Here is a 16123-nt window from a genome sequence, read left to right on the forward strand (position 1 = left end):
ACCAATAGGATTGAGTTGTGACTAAGCTGGGGGAAACGACTAAACACTAAATGTGTGTGCGCGTGCATGCGTGTGTGTGTGTGTGTGAGAGAGAGAGAGAGAGAGAGAGAGAGAGAGAGAGAGAGAGAGAGAGAGAGAGGGAGATCTTTATTAGCTCTTCCATTACTCTGCAACTTACTCAAGAGCCAGTTGTATACTGACATTTTGGAGAGAAGGTTTTTTGTGTTTTTGTTTTTTGGCTTTTTGCTTTTTAGGGCTACACCCATGGCATATGCAGATTCCCAGGACAGGGCTACAGCTGTCAGCCTACGCCTCAGCCACAGCAACATGGGATCCGAGCCACGTCTGTGACCTACACCGCAGCTCACGGCAACGCCAGGTCCCCAACCCACTGAGCAAGGCCAGGGATCGAACCTGCAACCTCATGGTTCCTAGTCAGATTCATTTCTTTTGCGCCACGACAGGCACTCCTGGAGGGAAGATTTTTCACCTACGTGCCAGTCATTTGGCTTAGGTTGAGTGTGCAGAGCTAAGACATGCATGAAAGGAGACAATCTGACTACAGAGATTCGCATCCTAGGCCGTCTCCAAATTTCATTTTCTATCCTCGCAGGCACACAGGAGGCATTCAGCAATCATCGAATAAATGAGTGAACAAGTGAACAAATCAATGAATAAATGGACCAGGCATGAGAACCAGGCATGAGAACCTAGCTCACCTTCGCAGAAATGCTCCAGGGCTGAGCTTTTGAGACACGGGCCACCACACGGCCCTCCTGTCACCTCCCATGGTCACAGGCACACAGCCATTGCTCCCAGGAAGAAAAGGTTCAGCCTTAGGCAGCCACTCTTTGGGAAGGTCCCTGCCTAGAATAGTCCACGTGTCTCATTTTCATGGCCCAGCAACAGTCATTTTGGAAATATCGAGAAGCAGTGAAAACAGCACGTTGGTGAGACGGTGCACTTCCCTGTCCCAGGCCAGGGCTGAGTGTGCCCTGCATGACTCTGACACCGAGTGTGGACTGGTTATTTCTGCCACCTGCTTAAAAGAGTTTTGCTCTTTAGAGAACAGATTCACCCCCTAGAGGCTTATGGCAGGGACAGTGCCATCCACTCGCTCCGCGGATGCTGGGCCCTTTGCAGAGCATGGCCTGACACACAGTTAATGCTTAGCAAATGCTTTCTGATAATGTTATCGTATTTTAGTTAAAGGGTAATCAAAGTCTACATCCAGAGCTGTTTCTATCGTCCTTGAAAACCTCTCGGATGTATCTCAGATTGTGCGGAAAGCCCTCAGCATCCTAAGCTTGCTCTCACTTTGATGGTTTTACACCTCAAGGGCGTTTAAACATCACTCAGTCCAGGAGAGTTCCCACTGTGGCTCAGTGGTAATGAACCTGACTAGTATCCATGAGGACACAGGTTGGATCCCGGGCCTCATTCGGTGGGTTAAGGATCTGGCATTGCTGTGAGCTGCAGTGTACGTCACAGAGGCAGCTAGGATCTGGTGTGGCTGTGGCTGTGGTGTAGGTCGGCAGCTGTAGCTCCGATTTGACCCCTAGCCTGGGAACTTCCATATGCCATGGGTGCGGCACTAAAAAGATAAAAATAAATAAATACATAATCACTTAATCCAGGCCACATACCTGAGGTGGGAATCGTGTCAGAAGGATCCTTGTCAGGACAACTGATTTCCGCTCCTTCTCTCACCTGAAATGGGACACACAGAGAAATAAGAAGAAATGCACTTTGCAAGGCAGGAAACCGGATGAGAACTGGGCCTCTGTTTGGGAAAATATCACTTAGTGCAGAAACCTGAGCATCTTTTAGGACTTCTGCCTCCCCTTCAACACTCACACCTGAGTGCCCACAACGTCCTTTCCAGACGCTCCCAAGGCTGCGCCTCCTCTCGCATCCCTCTGCCTCATCAATCTAACTCCAGGCCTCATCGCTTCCTCCTGGAACCATGCCACATTCTCCAGCGTCACTGCTCCCATCCCGAGGGCTTCTTCCCAGCCTCCTGAATCCGTAACAGGTGACTCTTTCTCTCTCAACAGAACGTGTCACCCCCTGGCCTACATGCTCAGTGAAAGCAGGAATTGTCCTGTTTTGTTTACTGTATGTCCAGAGCCAAGAACAGAGCACCGCAGATGCTTGAGAAAATAATTGTTGGCCAGAGTTCCCGCTGTGGCGCAGTGGGTTAAAAAATCTGACTGCAGGGGCTCAGGTTGCTGCAGAGGCATGGGTTCCATACCCGGCCTAGCACCGTGGGTTAAAGGATCCGGCATTGCTGTAGCTGCAGTGTGGGTCCCAGCTGCAGCTCCGATTCAATCTCTGGCCCAGGAACTTCCAAATGCCATGGGTGCAGCTGTTAAAAAAGAAAAGTTGTTGGTTGTATAAGCCTATTTTTACTCTGTATTAACATCAGCACGAGGTCCCGCCTCCTCAGTGGGGCCTAAGAGGCCCCCCGACACTCTGAACCCTCCCCCTTGACCCAACCCTCCGTCCTCTCCATGCTCCCATGTCTTTGCCCAAACACTGCCCTCTGCTCTCTCTTTCCCTCTCGCTCCCTTTGTTTCCCTACTCCCATCCATTCGGCTCAAGGCCAAGGTCATGGGCGCTCTTGGGGAAGCCTTCTCAACTCTGTCCTGTCTGTCTCCTCCTCTTCCCCCGTGTTCCCGGAATACCCCTTGGAAACCTTACGGCGCTTATTACATGGTGTTCTCACCTCTGGGGGACTCCGCTAGACGGAGCTCCTTGGCATAAGCAGTGTATTTGCATTTTTATCTCCTATGCCTGGCATCCATCCACCCACCCACCCATTCAGTCACTCAACAAGTAGTGTTTAGGTACCTGCGCCAACCTCTGCCCTCACTGAGCTTGCATCCTCGTGTATTCAGCTGGTACTCAGTAAATGCATCCCGCAGGCACATAGTGCTCCCTCCTATATAAACTCATGGCACCCCAGATACTGTTATATGTGCTTTATACTTCATAACTTGTTACGGTTTATAAAAACCCTATGAGGCAGGACTGGGATTGTTTTCCAGATTTGAAAAACCAAGGCACAGAGAGGTTAAGTACCTTGTCCACTGACACAGAGCCAGTAACTAGAAGAGTCTGGATTTGAACCCAGAGCCAGCTCTCTCAACTCAGGTGCCATGTTGACTCTCAGCGGTAGCTCCTTGCTCTGATATTAGTGAAAAAGCATGGGACAAGTTGATACATCATCCCTTCATCCCTGCATCGTGCGGCCTTTGTGGCGGAGGCCCAGGCCACCCGCTTTGCCGCCACCACCGGAAGGAAACGGCATCCTGTTTTATCCAATCGGAAGGCAGAGTGGTGCCGGGACCAAATGCGTCTCAACGGTGAGTGGTCCCCAGTTCTCTGGGAATGCAGACAACAACCTTCGAGTGTTTCCTGAAGTGCCCTATCTCGTCTTGACAGGAAGTGTCAGAAAAAGACTCATGAGGTGAGTAACAAGCGAGACGTGAGCGAGAGATGGGCCTGACAGATGCGGGCCCACCTCTGAGGCCCTTTGGTCTCCAAGCTGTTTTCAGATTTCACCACTTTCCTTTGCCTTAACTTTCTTTTCAGATAAAGCTCAGATGAGTTTAGAAGGATCTGTCAGAGGTTTGAGGAGGGCTGAGGAATCTTGTCTCACAGCTGAGCAGATGGGAACGGGCAGTGCTGAGTACCCCAAACCACCCCCCGAGCCACAGGATGCTGGTGCAAGGCCATTTTCAATGACGGAGCTGAAAGGCAGCCCTGCTTCTCACACCCAGGGCACAGCCACACACTTGTGCCTTTACCCTCTCCAGCCTCGGACACAAGGAACCACGTGGAAGGTTCCAGAGACTTAGCAAGGTACCACCCCTCATTTGCATGTTTGTCAATTGCAGAAAACCTCTCCATACCTCAAACTTTGCCTGGGGTGTGGGCAACCTGGGCAGGTAGTTGCTGTTTCTATAGGTGAACAGGTAGGGATCCTCCTGGGGAGAAATATAATGCATTGTAGCCACGATCCAGAAAGCTGTAATCTTGAATCATCAGGTTTTGTCACCCGGCGATGCCTTTGGCCAACTTGAAACATTCCTACCATCCTTCAAATGATGAGAGAAACACTCCCTGGCTTTTCTTCTCCCTGCTGCCCACGAGTCCCCTGAAGGAGCTCTTTCTTTGATGCCTTGAAATTTCCCATTTGCAACAGTCAGTGTCTCTGGCTCTCTACCCGAGGCTCATGCCACCAGGCAAAGCAGGCATATTTCCATGAAAAGAGAATTTAGTTTCAAGCTTCCTGACGGCCAAGGCAAAGAGGAAAAGAAGACATAGTATATTGTTCTTATAACCTAGTAACAAAAAACTTACCGATTCATCAAGAAAGCCAAACATCTGATAAAAGGAATTCTACTCATTTCCCTCCAGGTATTTTTCTCATTAATTTCTTCACACATTAATTCTATACCTACTATACATTTGGCACATATTAAAGACACCCAGCTTGGCTTTTGAGACCAGGTGAGCTGTGGCTTTGTTCCTATGCCCTCCACAGCCATGGGAGGGGCCTCACTTCTCTTAAAACAGCTCTCCAGTGCCACATATGCAAAGCTGTGCCCAGGCCCAGAAGAACAGACCCCCCGACTCTGATGGGGCTAATGTCTCAGCCAGGTAAGACCCACTTCACAGAAAAGCCCACTTCTTTGTGAGCCCGTCCCTCTCCCCAGCTCAGCAGGAGAGGCCCTCCCTTCCCCCACAGCCCTTGCCTACCTGAGAGGGACATTTCACTGGCCTCTTCTCTCTTGCGCTGAATGGCTCATCTTTCTGTCCTACTGGCTCCATCTAGAAAAGAAGGTGATATTTGGAACAGAAAAGTCTTACCCGGGTGGCCGCCTCCTAGGGTACCACTGAGAAAAGCTCATCAGCCCAGTGCTTTTTGGAGTGTGACCCCGGGTGGGCTGCAGCAGCATCGCCTGGGCACACAGCAAAAATGCAAACTCCCAGCTCCCAATGCCTGACCTTCGGAGTTGGAAACCCCGCGGGGGCGGGGTCCAGCCCTCCCTGTGTTTTATCAAGCCCTCCAGGGGTTCTGATGCGCACACTCAAGTCGAGGCCCAGTGCAGGAGAGGAACCGTGGACTCCCAGCCCACCCCTCCTGTTATAGGGAAACTGAGCGGTGGAGCTGACACGAGGCCATTGGAGGCCAGATCCGTCCAAATCGCTCTCGGTGGGTCACGGGCTTCCGACCACCCAGGGGCCAGTTATTCAGCTTGACTTTGCGACCCTCTCCTTGGGGCGGAGGGGTGATTAAATTTGCCTCTGAGAGGAGAGCAGGGATGGGAAGGAAGGGCCGTACATACATGGCTCCTGTGCAACAGCAGGGAATGAAGGAAACTCCGTCACCTGGCAAGACCCACGTCCCTACCGGGGACCAAGAGGCACAGTGACACAGAGCACAGCCTGGCCCCACGGTAACAGCTAGAGTGTCTAGAGGTTCGGGAATGAGTGATAGTGATATCAGCACTGATAGAGGCAGCTACTTGCATGATAACCGGGGCCTGTCTAATAACTCGGACGAAAGGCGTATGGTGAACCTGCAGGGAAAGGCAGCAATCCCCTCGGGGAAAAGCATCGGAGGGAAGATGGAAAGAGGTGGGCAGGTGGAGGAGTCAGCAGAGGAGGGACTGTAAGTTCCGTTTGCTATTTTTAAATGTTCATGATGCATAAATGTTAATTTCACTTAAACATGCAGCGGCTCGGAGAAGTCACAGAGTTTCTCCTGCATGCATTGTCTTCTGCTGTTTGGGAACCTCCTGGCTGCTGTCAGCCCTGCTGCCCCCAGGGTCCCAAGCCCCTCCCCTTCCCATCCCCTGGACCTTGAGGGGGGGCATAAGAGGCAGGAGGCTACAGCTCCCCCACCCCCGGCTCAGTCTCAGGCTCTGCCATTGTCCACGAACATTTTATTTTAATTTTATATATAATGATTTTTTTTTTCATTATACCCACAAGCATTTTAGATTCTTCAGCAATATCTTATCCCAGCATCTGAGCCCAGTGAACCAGAAGCAGGGAGAAAACTTTACCCTGCTTAGGCTGGCTTTTCACCAAATGGATGGAGTCAGATAAAGAGGGTGTAATTGACCTTTTGGAAAAGGCGTGGCAACCTTTAGCCTGGGGCTGGAGGAGGAACTGGGCTCCCCAGCTCCTTTCAGTTTTATTCTGATGGTGGACACTCCTAAGAGTTAGAGTTCCTCCTGGAAGGTTCAGGGCCACCTGAAAGGGAGTGTTCAGTGCGCCTGGGTTGGTGGCCTGGTACCAAGTTTGTCTGACTTCTCCAGTCTTTCAAGAATTAAATCACTGCTAGAATCTGGAAAGAGATCTTGAGAAAGAAGCATCTTTTTTTTTTTTTTTGCTTTTTAGGGCTGCACTTGCGGCATATAGATGTTCCCAGGCTAGGGACTCTACCCAGAGCTGTAGCCACCTGTCTACACCACAGCCACAGTAACGTGAGATCTGAGTCACATCTGTGACCTACACCACAGCTCATGCAATGCCAGATCCTTAACCCACTGAGCAAAGCCAGGGATCCAACCTGTGTCCTCATGGATATTAGTACACTCATCCCCTTTACACCTGCTCTGAGCGGCATCCTCAGGGTCTGTCTAGCGATCCCCGCTGTCTCTCCCTCCACTGCCTGCGCTGCGCACACACTCCGGGGATGCTGCTGGTGCTGGTCTGGAGTTCTTGCTCCCCTTCTCAGTCCTTTACCTGCTCCCCTCCCCTCCCCAGCCTCTCGACCCCAAAATGAACTGGAGGGTGGGAGGGTGGGAGGGGTGACCTCTGCCCTGCTCTGAGATTCCCACCAACCGTGAACCATGGTCCCCAGAGACTGTTCTCATCGTGCCCTGCGGCCCAGCACTGGCACTGGATCTGACAATCGCGTTCCCTAAAGGTGGGTCTGGTCAACACGACTTTGTACAAGAATCCCCAGACGTTGTTGAGGAGGCATCAAGGGTCTAGGGAATGAGTTCCGTCCCAAACACCGAATCCCCCCCTGCTTTGTGCCAGGAGCTCAGCTTCTGGCTGGTTCCTTCGGCTGGGGCAATGCTGGGTGTGTTTCTGAATCAGGGCTGCTCATGATGAGGGGTGTGGGGGGGTTTTCTTCTACTGGCCCTCAGAGCCCCCTAAGCCACCACCACCTCTGTGTCCTGGGGTGAGGTCGAGGATAGAAGGGGTGCTACCTGGGCCCCAGCAGTCACAGCGATTCTGGTGGCCCCTCTCCGCTCCCCAGCCTAAGGGTAGCCCCCTCACATGGGGCCCTGTGTGTCTGCTGCAGATGCAGGCGTGATGGGCACAGCTGGATTTCACCTCAGCCCAACGCAGCAGAGACACAGAGGTGGAAGCAGGGAGGCTCCTGGCTCCCTGAGTTCCCGGGAGGACACAGCAGGGACCCTGAGGGTGAGCCGCTCCTATATCTTCCCAGGCCCTCTGAGGCTCACCGATGGAGAAACGGGGGTCCTGAGAGACCACGAGACTCATCCCAAGAAACAAGCAAAACCACCGCTGGACCCAGAACCCAGGTTTTCTGGCTCCTTACCCAGCGTCCTTTGCCCTAACCTCTCACATCCCCAATTTCTCATAAATTAACCTGCGCCTGCAGGGTCTGTCCACATGTTCTGCAGCTGCGTACGCTCCGGAAGCCAGGGGATGGCATGTCGCCGGAGAGGAAGCCAGGGACAGACATGCCCGGGGACACACCTCCCTCTTTGCTGGCTTGGCTGCAGGAACCTTGAGGCCTCTCTCCGGGAAATGACTTCGGGCTGGTTGGGCGGGTATCTGCCCACCTAGGAAAGCTGCCTCCTCCTCGCAGCCCGGGATACCAACTGGGTCCCCATCCTTTGGCCTTGAGTGTGAGACCTTCTGGTCCCCTCGGGACACCTACCCATCCTCACCCTCGCATAGGCTACAGGATGCTGCACCTGTTTGAATGCACGGGTGCTTTGTTCATTCTCGGGGCCTCCTTATCCCGTTTGCTCTCTCATCAGGCCAGCCTCCCAATGTCCCTTTGCTCATGCATTTGCACACTCCTTTCTCATTCTGTCCACACGGAATGCCAGCCCTGACCTCCTCCGATGAACCCCACTTCTGCCACGTCCCCGTCAAAGCCAGGTCCAACCCCACCCGCATGGGGCTACCCTGACCTCCTGCCCGAATCTGTGCAGCCCATGCCTTTGCTCCTGCTCTTCTCTTCCAGCTGTACCCTCAGCTCGATAAAGGCAGCAGCCGTTGGGTGTGTCTGCCGTGTATTTCCTTGCACCCAGCGTGGGGCAGGCACCTGGCTGGCGCCTTTGTGTTGCTTGGGAGAAAGGTGACAGAGGAGGAGGGAGCGTTGCCTGAGCTGCAATCATCAGCCCTCCTCCCCCAAAGAGCGGGTGGAGGGAGGCAGCCGGTGCAGGATAGAACACGTTCCTTTTCTCGGCCCTTCTCAGGAGATGGGAAAAGGGGCTTTCTGGGCGACTCTCTCACGGGGGGTCAGGCCTGCTAACAAGGGTCCTTGTGTAAAGAAAAACAAACGCCTCCTCCGAAGATCTGATGCGGGCCGTCTGGGGCCAGTGCCTGTCCCCGCTGCCGTCTCCCCGGCTGACATGCACCCAAATACAGCTGCCCAGGGGACACGGCAGAGCGCGTCAGTTGAGGAGATGGAGAGAAATTTTTCTAATTCAAGGAAGAAGAAAACCAAGCTTCTGCCATCAGAATTCTAAAAATAGGGCAGCTCGGATGGGAAAAAAATAAATAAATGACAAAATCAAGATTCTGTCTGGTGCCCTGGAGAGGTTCAAAGTTTTGACGTAAGATTCCATCCACTGACTGGTCCCAGATGGCCCTGGGGGACCTCCAGAGTCTGGGGAAAGGCCTGTCACAGAGCTAGAAGGGCCCCCAGGGTAAGGGCTGCTGAGGGCTGGGAGGGAGCTATACACTCGCCATGTGTTAGAGCAGGGGTTTCACAGAAAGGAGCCTCGAACCCAGGTCTTTGTCACTCTAGAGGCCACACTCATCCCAGACTCCACCCTGGGCATCTGAAACCACACGACGGCACATTAAGTGTAAAGCGAGAGGAAAGCTGGCCCGGGTTGCCCTGTGAGCCTGTCCCCTTGTGCCCCACTCCAGGTGAAGTCCCCCAGCCAGACACCGAGGAAGGGTCCCTGCCCCAGGAGGAGCAGGACGGAGGAGGCTGCCCAGGGAACCCTGCTCACCATCAGGGCTGCAGCCCTGCCTCTGGACGAGGAGGCGAAACTCCCAGGCAGTCCCCATTGGGCTGGCACTGGGTGTGGGAGGGACCCCAGGTGGCCTAGAATCATCGTCCTGGGGGGTCCTGCAGTCCGCCCATCAGAGCAGCGGGCAGATCGGGCACAGCATGGAGGTCCTGCTCCTCCATCTGGAGACCGAACCCCGGGCTGGCAGGGCAGCCCTCCTGGCCACTCACCATGCTGTTCCAGAGAGTCAGGGCGAGTGCGATGGGATCCTGGAGTGGCCGCTTCCCCTGAAAGAGATCCAGATGAGAAGGCCCGTGTGCTGCAGGGATAGGATGGTCCCGCTGCGCACCCTGAAGCATTCCTGCCAGAGATGGGGTGTGATGCACCCCCACTCTCTCAGCTGCTCCCCATTCTCATGGCGGGAACTTAAGAGAACAGCTGTCTGGGGTCAGGGCTCAGAGGGGGGTGCCTGTAGGTGCAGCTCACACATCTGGCTGCTCCTGTCACCATGGGGGTGTCCATACTGGACCAAGCAGCAGAAGGAGCAGGGGAGTGATCCAGGTGTGGTCTGAGTAGGAGGGAGAGAACTAATATTCCTCCTCTTCCTTTCATTTTTTTTTTTTTTTCCCCCAGGGCCATACCTGTGGCATTTGGAGATTCCCAGGCTAGGGGTCCAACAGGAGCTGCAGCTGCTGGCCTACGCCACAGCCATAGATAGCAACACGGGATCTGAGCCGTGTCTGCGACCTACACCACAGCTCACAGCAACACTGGATTCTTAACCCATTGGGCGAGGCCAGGGATTGAACCTGTGTCCTCATAGATACTGGTCAGGTTCGTTAACCACTGAGCCATGACGGGAACTCCCTTCCTCTTTCTTTTAAATCATTCTTTAAACATCACTCAAGTCCTGGAGGGATGCGGTAATGTCCAAAGTAGGAGCCAGGAGCCTGGAGGGAGGGACCATCTCAGGTGCACAGAGGCGAAGCCCCAGAGGCATCAGAGAGACCTCCCTGAGCTGAGTGGACCCACCACAGTACTTGTGGTCTCCCCAGAGTGAGGGGCATTTGCCCAGCAACCTGGGTGAGGAAGCAACTCAAATGACCCTCCCTTCCAGTGTGACAGGGAGGAACCTGCAGGGGGAGGAGTGTGGGTGGTGCCTGGAGACGCCACCCTGAGTAGCCACAGCAGCTAAGAGATACTGAGAGCTTCCTAAGCACCAGGCACCCACGCTAAGCTCCTCAACGTGGACTTATTCACATCAACAACCACACGAGGGGAGGGAATATTAATAACGACGCTGATGTCACTGATGAGAAACTAGAGCACAGAGAGTCCAAACAACTTGCCCAAAGTCACAAAGCCAGCCCGTTCCAGAGCCAGGAGCCGTCTGGATGGAGTCCACGCTTTTTATCTCTGGGCTGCTCTGCCTCCAGGAACCTACTTCACAGGCTCTCCAACCCCACAGGGAAATCATCAGCAAATTATAGAGAGAATACAGCAGCATCTGCCCCTGAGACTACACATTCTGGGCTCCGCAAAGCCCAAGTGGGCTGGGGCTTCTGTGGAGGAGAGGGCAGGAGTCGGGGAGAGGAAGGGGGAAGGGGAGGGTGTGGGCCAGGCCCTACTCACCGAGGGTGGAGGCAGGGCTCTCTCATAGAAGAAAGGCTGGAAAACCACGGCGAAGGACTCCTGCTCATTGTACTTGCTGGAGGCCAGAAGTCGTTCCCAGGTTTCCTAAAGGAAGGAGCAGAGATGGGCACCAGGAGCTCCAGCAAGGCTCGTCCCCGCCTCATCCTCCCACCAGGGGGTCCCCAGTAGTCCCTTGGCCAGGGTCACCCACCCCGGGCTCTCCTGAATTAAATGCTAGCTGGAAGCTCCCACTCTTTGGGGCCCTTTGCTGAACTAAATCAAATTTGTGTTTTCCTCTGAAGCCCCAGCGTTAGGCAATACCGGTTGGAGATAGACCTGAGATATACTGCCAGGGAGCACAAGAAGCGTATGCCAGCCCAGCACACTGCTAGAGCCCCCTAGGCTCTTCGAGGGCTGCATTCTGAACAGGGATGTGCTATTAACCACTCGGAAGCTGTCATTCTGGAGAGAAGGGCCCTACAGTTTCACATATGAAACTTCCCTCTTAAATAAAAGTCATCATGTTAACGCCTGCTGGTAGGAACTGTGCTTTGGGTAGTTGGCCGGGGGGACGAAGCCATCTGCAGTGTCTTGGGGTCTCTTCTATAGACTAGACTCACATCTTTAGGAGCCCCTGCCTGGAGTCTGCGGCATCAGCCCAGTCTGGGCAAACCAGATCCCCAGCCACAGATGCAGTGGTCCAGGGGGTGGTGATGACTGAAAGCCTCCCAGAATGACCTGCAAACTTCTTCAGCATCTTTAACCTTAGGTACCACCACCTCCCCCTACACCTCCAGCCACTCTCACCCCCACCAGTACTGTAGCCCCCACTTTATATACAGGAACATAGAATCACACCTGCAAGGGACCCCAAGAGCAGCTGCTCTCTTTGGTTGCTGACTCTCAGCCCTGAATTCACTTGGAGGAGTTCTATTTGAGCAAACTGGCCCTCTTATTGTTCCTTCCACCCCTGCTCTTACCCACCTGCCCCTTTGAGCCAGCAGCCAGTGTCCCAGTGGACTCACCTGATAGGACCATTGGGTCACAACCCTGGACAGCTGCGAGGTCTCCCCTGAGCACCTGCAGGGCTCCGCCGAGGGGCTGCAGGTACAACAAGCCAGAAGTGAGATCGTGCAGGCTGCCCCTTGGGGGAAGAAAGGAGCTGGGGACTGGGAGCTGCTTAGGGAGTGGGGAGGCAAAGGTGGACGTCTTAGAGGCCAAGGTCTTTGAAGGCAAGAAGGATGCACACTTTGGGGGGAATAAAGGGCTCGTTATGGAGATGCTCCATCTCACAGCGCCGCCCTCACTGCTGCTCACAACCAGAAACCCACCTGCCATTCTCCCTCCCCAGCTCTGAGCACCTGCACCTTCCTTCCTCTTCAACCCCCCCCCTTTTGTCTCAGCACAGCCCTCTCCTCCCTGCTGCCACTGCTTCCAGCCATCTCTGCCCTGACTTTATCCTCCCTTTATCTTCTTTGCCAGGTGCAAAGCCAGAAATCTCAGGGTTTGGGTTCACCAAGTTTAAATCTATGAACAAAAAAAATCTCAAAAATACATGGGAATCAAGTTTCGTGAAAATAAAGTACACTCAGGCTCAATTGTCTTTTCTTTTCTTTCTTTCTTTCTTTCTTTTTTTGTCTTTTTCCTTTAGGGCCGCACCTGTGGTATATGGAGGTTCCCAGGCTAGGGGTCGAATCAGAGCTGCAGCTGCCAGCCTACGCCACAGTCACAGCAACATGGTATCTGAGCCGCATCTGCGACCCACACCACAGCTCATGGCAACGCCAGATCCTTAACCCACTGAACAAGGCCAGGGATCGAACCCGCGTCCTCATGGATGCTAGTTGAGTTTGCTAACCATTGAGCCACGACAGGAACTCCCTCAAATGTCTCTTCAGTTCCCAGGAGTGACGCTTCTTGGCTTCTGGGTGTTTTGCCCAAGCTGTTTTTTAAAAGCTCGCATCATTCTGGTGGGGGTAGGGCGCCTAGCACTCCATCAACCAGACTGAACATCTCATCCTTTAACTTGGTCACCAAAATAATTTGCAGCCGAGAGCCCCTCCCGCAGCCTGACGCTGCCCTCTTGGGCTGTGTGGTCTCACACTGTCACTTACTCTCTCTCGGGCTTCACTCCTTAGATCAATTACTGCATGGGAAGTGCCCCACGCTGTGCCTGGCACATAGCACCAATCAAATACTGGTCCCCTTCTGCTTCCTTTTACCTGATCGGAGTGCCTGGCTGCCAGTGCAAGCTCCCCAGAGCCTCGGAGAGATCCACCAGGTTCACAAATGCCTTGGGGACCTAGGAGATACAGGGACGAGATAAGCATTTGCAAAGTCACCATCACTGCCCAGCAGCTTCTCTGGACCCCCTGGTTTGAGGTCTGGTTGCGCCTGATGGGTCTCTCCTTGGGTCTCAAACAGGCAGTCCCTCTGGGCGGGGGTTGACTGGAGTCAGTTCAAAGTTGTCAGACTGGCCCAGTGTGCCATGCCACAAATGTGTCATTTGCTGTCCCTCATGGTGGGCAGGGCATCTCCCCACCACAGCGTGGAGAGGGTGGTGAGGCCAGGTGGTATGGGACGGTGCACCCTTTTCCCCAGCAAGTGCCTGGGAAGATGAGAATCCGGAGAGCCCTGGGGGTCCCAGGACCTGCCTTGCTCATCCTGGATTCTCTAGGGAAGCCTGGAGGATTCTCTCGGGAAGCTCAAGACCCCTCCAGGCCATGGCAGACACAGTCAGAGACAGGCCTCAGGAAAGAGCGGGACCCGAGACCCCAGGGAGGAACGGGGCTGTATCCCTCTTCCTCCCCAGGCGTCCCTCGCAGGAATATCTTTTGCAAGAGCAAAGAGCTCAATACCTGACCTGGGTTTTCGTTGCAAGGGTGAGGAGACTGGCCCCTCCATAGCCTTCCCTGGGGTCTTGGTCTCTCTCCTGGGTCCATTCCCCCATCCCGGTGGAGACCACTGGAAAGAAACCAGGGCCTGCGCCACCAACCCACCAAAGGGCAGCTCCTTCCAGTGCCCCAGTGTGTGACCCCACGGAGCTGGGGGACCGCCAGACTCACCTCCTGGTGCAGGTGGTCCAGCACTCTTGTCAGCTTGTCCAAGCTGCTCGTCACATGTCTTTGCTGTGGAAGGAGAAATGTGCTGAGCAAGGTGGGGACAGGGGACAAGGGGATGGGGGACATGGGGCTAAGGATACCCAGGCTCATGGCAGCCTGTCTCCTCCCCTCCCCAACCCCCCTCCCCTGGCAAAGATGATAGTGACAAAGGTCCCATCTAGACCCCAGCTTCCCACAAACGAGTGTTGAGTTCCCCGAGCTTCCTAGGTGTTTCGTCCTTTCTCTGACTTCCTCAACCCGCCATCCACCAGGAAAAAAGCAAACTCCTCCAAGGGAGAAGGTCCATGTCAGGGAAGGGCCAACCCAACGTCAAGGCAATTTTAAAGCTCACACAAAGGACAGGAGATGGGCCTTCCTCCCAAAGGCTGGTGGAATCACTTTGATCTAAAGAAAGAAAGTCAGGTCCTAAGAGTGACACCACTACACTTGGGATGAAGGGTCCAGATGCGCCTCCAAACTTCAGGGCCTGAATGTGTAAATTCATGAGGAACTGTTGGGGTGCATGATGACCAAAGTGGAGGGAGCGGGGCAGAGAACAAACAGGGCATGCACGTGTCACTTAGCTTGGGAACAAATGGAGGTGAAATAGAACAGCCTTCAAGCCCTCTATGCCACAAACCTGGTGATCCACGGGAATATTGTCTAACAAGAGCTAGTCAGGGAAGGTGGGCTTCGGCAGCATTCTCCCAGGGCCCAGCATCACTAAAGAAAAGGGGGTGCTGGTGGTGGACCAGGGGTCATGGGGCGATGGAGAAAGGCAAGAATATGGCTGAAAGGACAGGGGGACAGGTAATGGAACCGCCCTATGTGGCAGAGCCAGCTTGGTGGCCATCAGGCTTCAGGCTCTTGAAGAGTCATCTGGGAGCCATTATATCACCATAGTCTAGGCATCTAAGCCACTCTCTTCTTTTCACCTGATCCACACCCAGATACTCTTCAATAAAGACTTAAGTCATAGAGAGTCACGTATACAAATATTTTTAAAAAGTCACATTTCCTACCCTGTTTCTAGAAACGCCAAAGAGCCTGAAAGATATAGTCTATTCACATGAACAGCTGGACAACTTCCCATTAAAACAACAGTTCATGGTGAACTGGAGTTCAAGAGGTGAAGTCAAAAGTTCATGTTCTGGGAGTTCCCCTCATGGCACAGTGGTTAACGAATCCGACTAGGAACCATGAGGTTGTGGGTTCGGTCCCTGCCCTTGCTCAGTGGGTTAACCATCCGGCGTTGCCGTGAGCTGTGGTGTAGGTTGCAGACGCGGCTCGGATCCCGCCTTGCTGTGGCTCTGGCGTGGGCCAGCGGCTACAGCTCGGATTTGACCCCTAGCCTGGGAACCTCCATGTGCCACGGGAGCAGCCCAAGAAATAGCAAAAAGACAAAAACAAACAAACAAACAAACCCTTCATGTTCTGCTTTATTTCCTAAATTCAGTGTTTAAATAAAATCAGAGTTAAAAGAGGCAAAATATTTTTTAACTACCAAGAGGATTTTCCTCAGTTGCAGAACGACCACTGACTCAGCTCATCTATAGTTCAGTTTCCTTTTCCTGATACGAAGGATGGTTAAGTAAAAATTCCCGTCCCTCGATAGGGTTCCTTGAGCCCTTAGATATCTGTCTGTCTGTCTAGCTACATCCCAGCCTGCCCTAACTCTGACCTAGGTGTAGACCAGGTGGGTCTGGTCTGTTCGTTCTGCACCCACCCCAGCATTTGCGATCGCTCTGCCTGGTTTACCTGTTGGGCAGAAGGACACAGGTGACACTGGCTCGTATTAGCAAAGAACACATTGATGAGCTTCCAGTCATTTTGAAAGTCAAGTTGCTGGAAAAAAGGACAGAGATGGTGGTGAGAACTGGTGTCAGAAGAACTTCTTTCATTTCATGTCTTTCAGTTTCATATACCTACCCTCCAAAGGCTGTATTTATGGATTTCCTTTTTCAAATAAAGTATACGGTGGGAATTTAAAGTTATATAACTGCTCTCGAAGGCAATTTGGCAAACTATATCAAAACTTTGTGGTATATGGAAGTTCTTGGCCTAGGGATGGAACCTGCACCCTAGCGGTGACCTGAGCTGCTGCAGTCACCACACTGGGTCCTTAACCCACTGTGCCAC

General features: G+C 53.4%; 1 protein-coding gene across 2 annotated transcripts in view; it reads right to left on the bottom strand.

The window, feature by feature from the left end:
- PLB1 (phospholipase B1) overlaps positions 1-16123 on the bottom strand; it is a 135314-nt gene that overhangs the window by 74820 nt on the left and 44371 nt on the right. For both annotated transcript variants that reach the window (XM_021087673.1, XM_021087674.1), the window contains exons 10-18: positions 15743-15829; positions 13949-14011; positions 13106-13185; positions 11909-11984; positions 10884-10988; positions 9482-9538; positions 4768-4839; positions 3918-3992; positions 1647-1710 (exon numbers count right to left, since the gene is read on the bottom strand). In XM_021087673.1, the coding sequence (XP_020943332.1) occupies positions 1647-1710; positions 3918-3992; positions 4768-4839; positions 9482-9538; positions 10884-10988; positions 11909-11984; positions 13106-13185; positions 13949-14011; positions 15743-15829 (679 nt within the window). The remainder of the gene's footprint in view (positions 1-1646; positions 1711-3917; positions 3993-4767; positions 4840-9481; positions 9539-10883; positions 10989-11908; positions 11985-13105; positions 13186-13948; positions 14012-15742; positions 15830-16123) is intronic.

The sequence above is a fragment of the Sus scrofa genome, chromosome 3 (genome assembly GCF_000003025.6).
Source record: "Sus scrofa isolate TJ Tabasco breed Duroc chromosome 3, Sscrofa11.1, whole genome shotgun sequence".
In the NCBI taxonomy this organism is placed as follows: Eukaryota; Metazoa; Chordata; class Mammalia; order Artiodactyla; family Suidae; genus Sus; species Sus scrofa.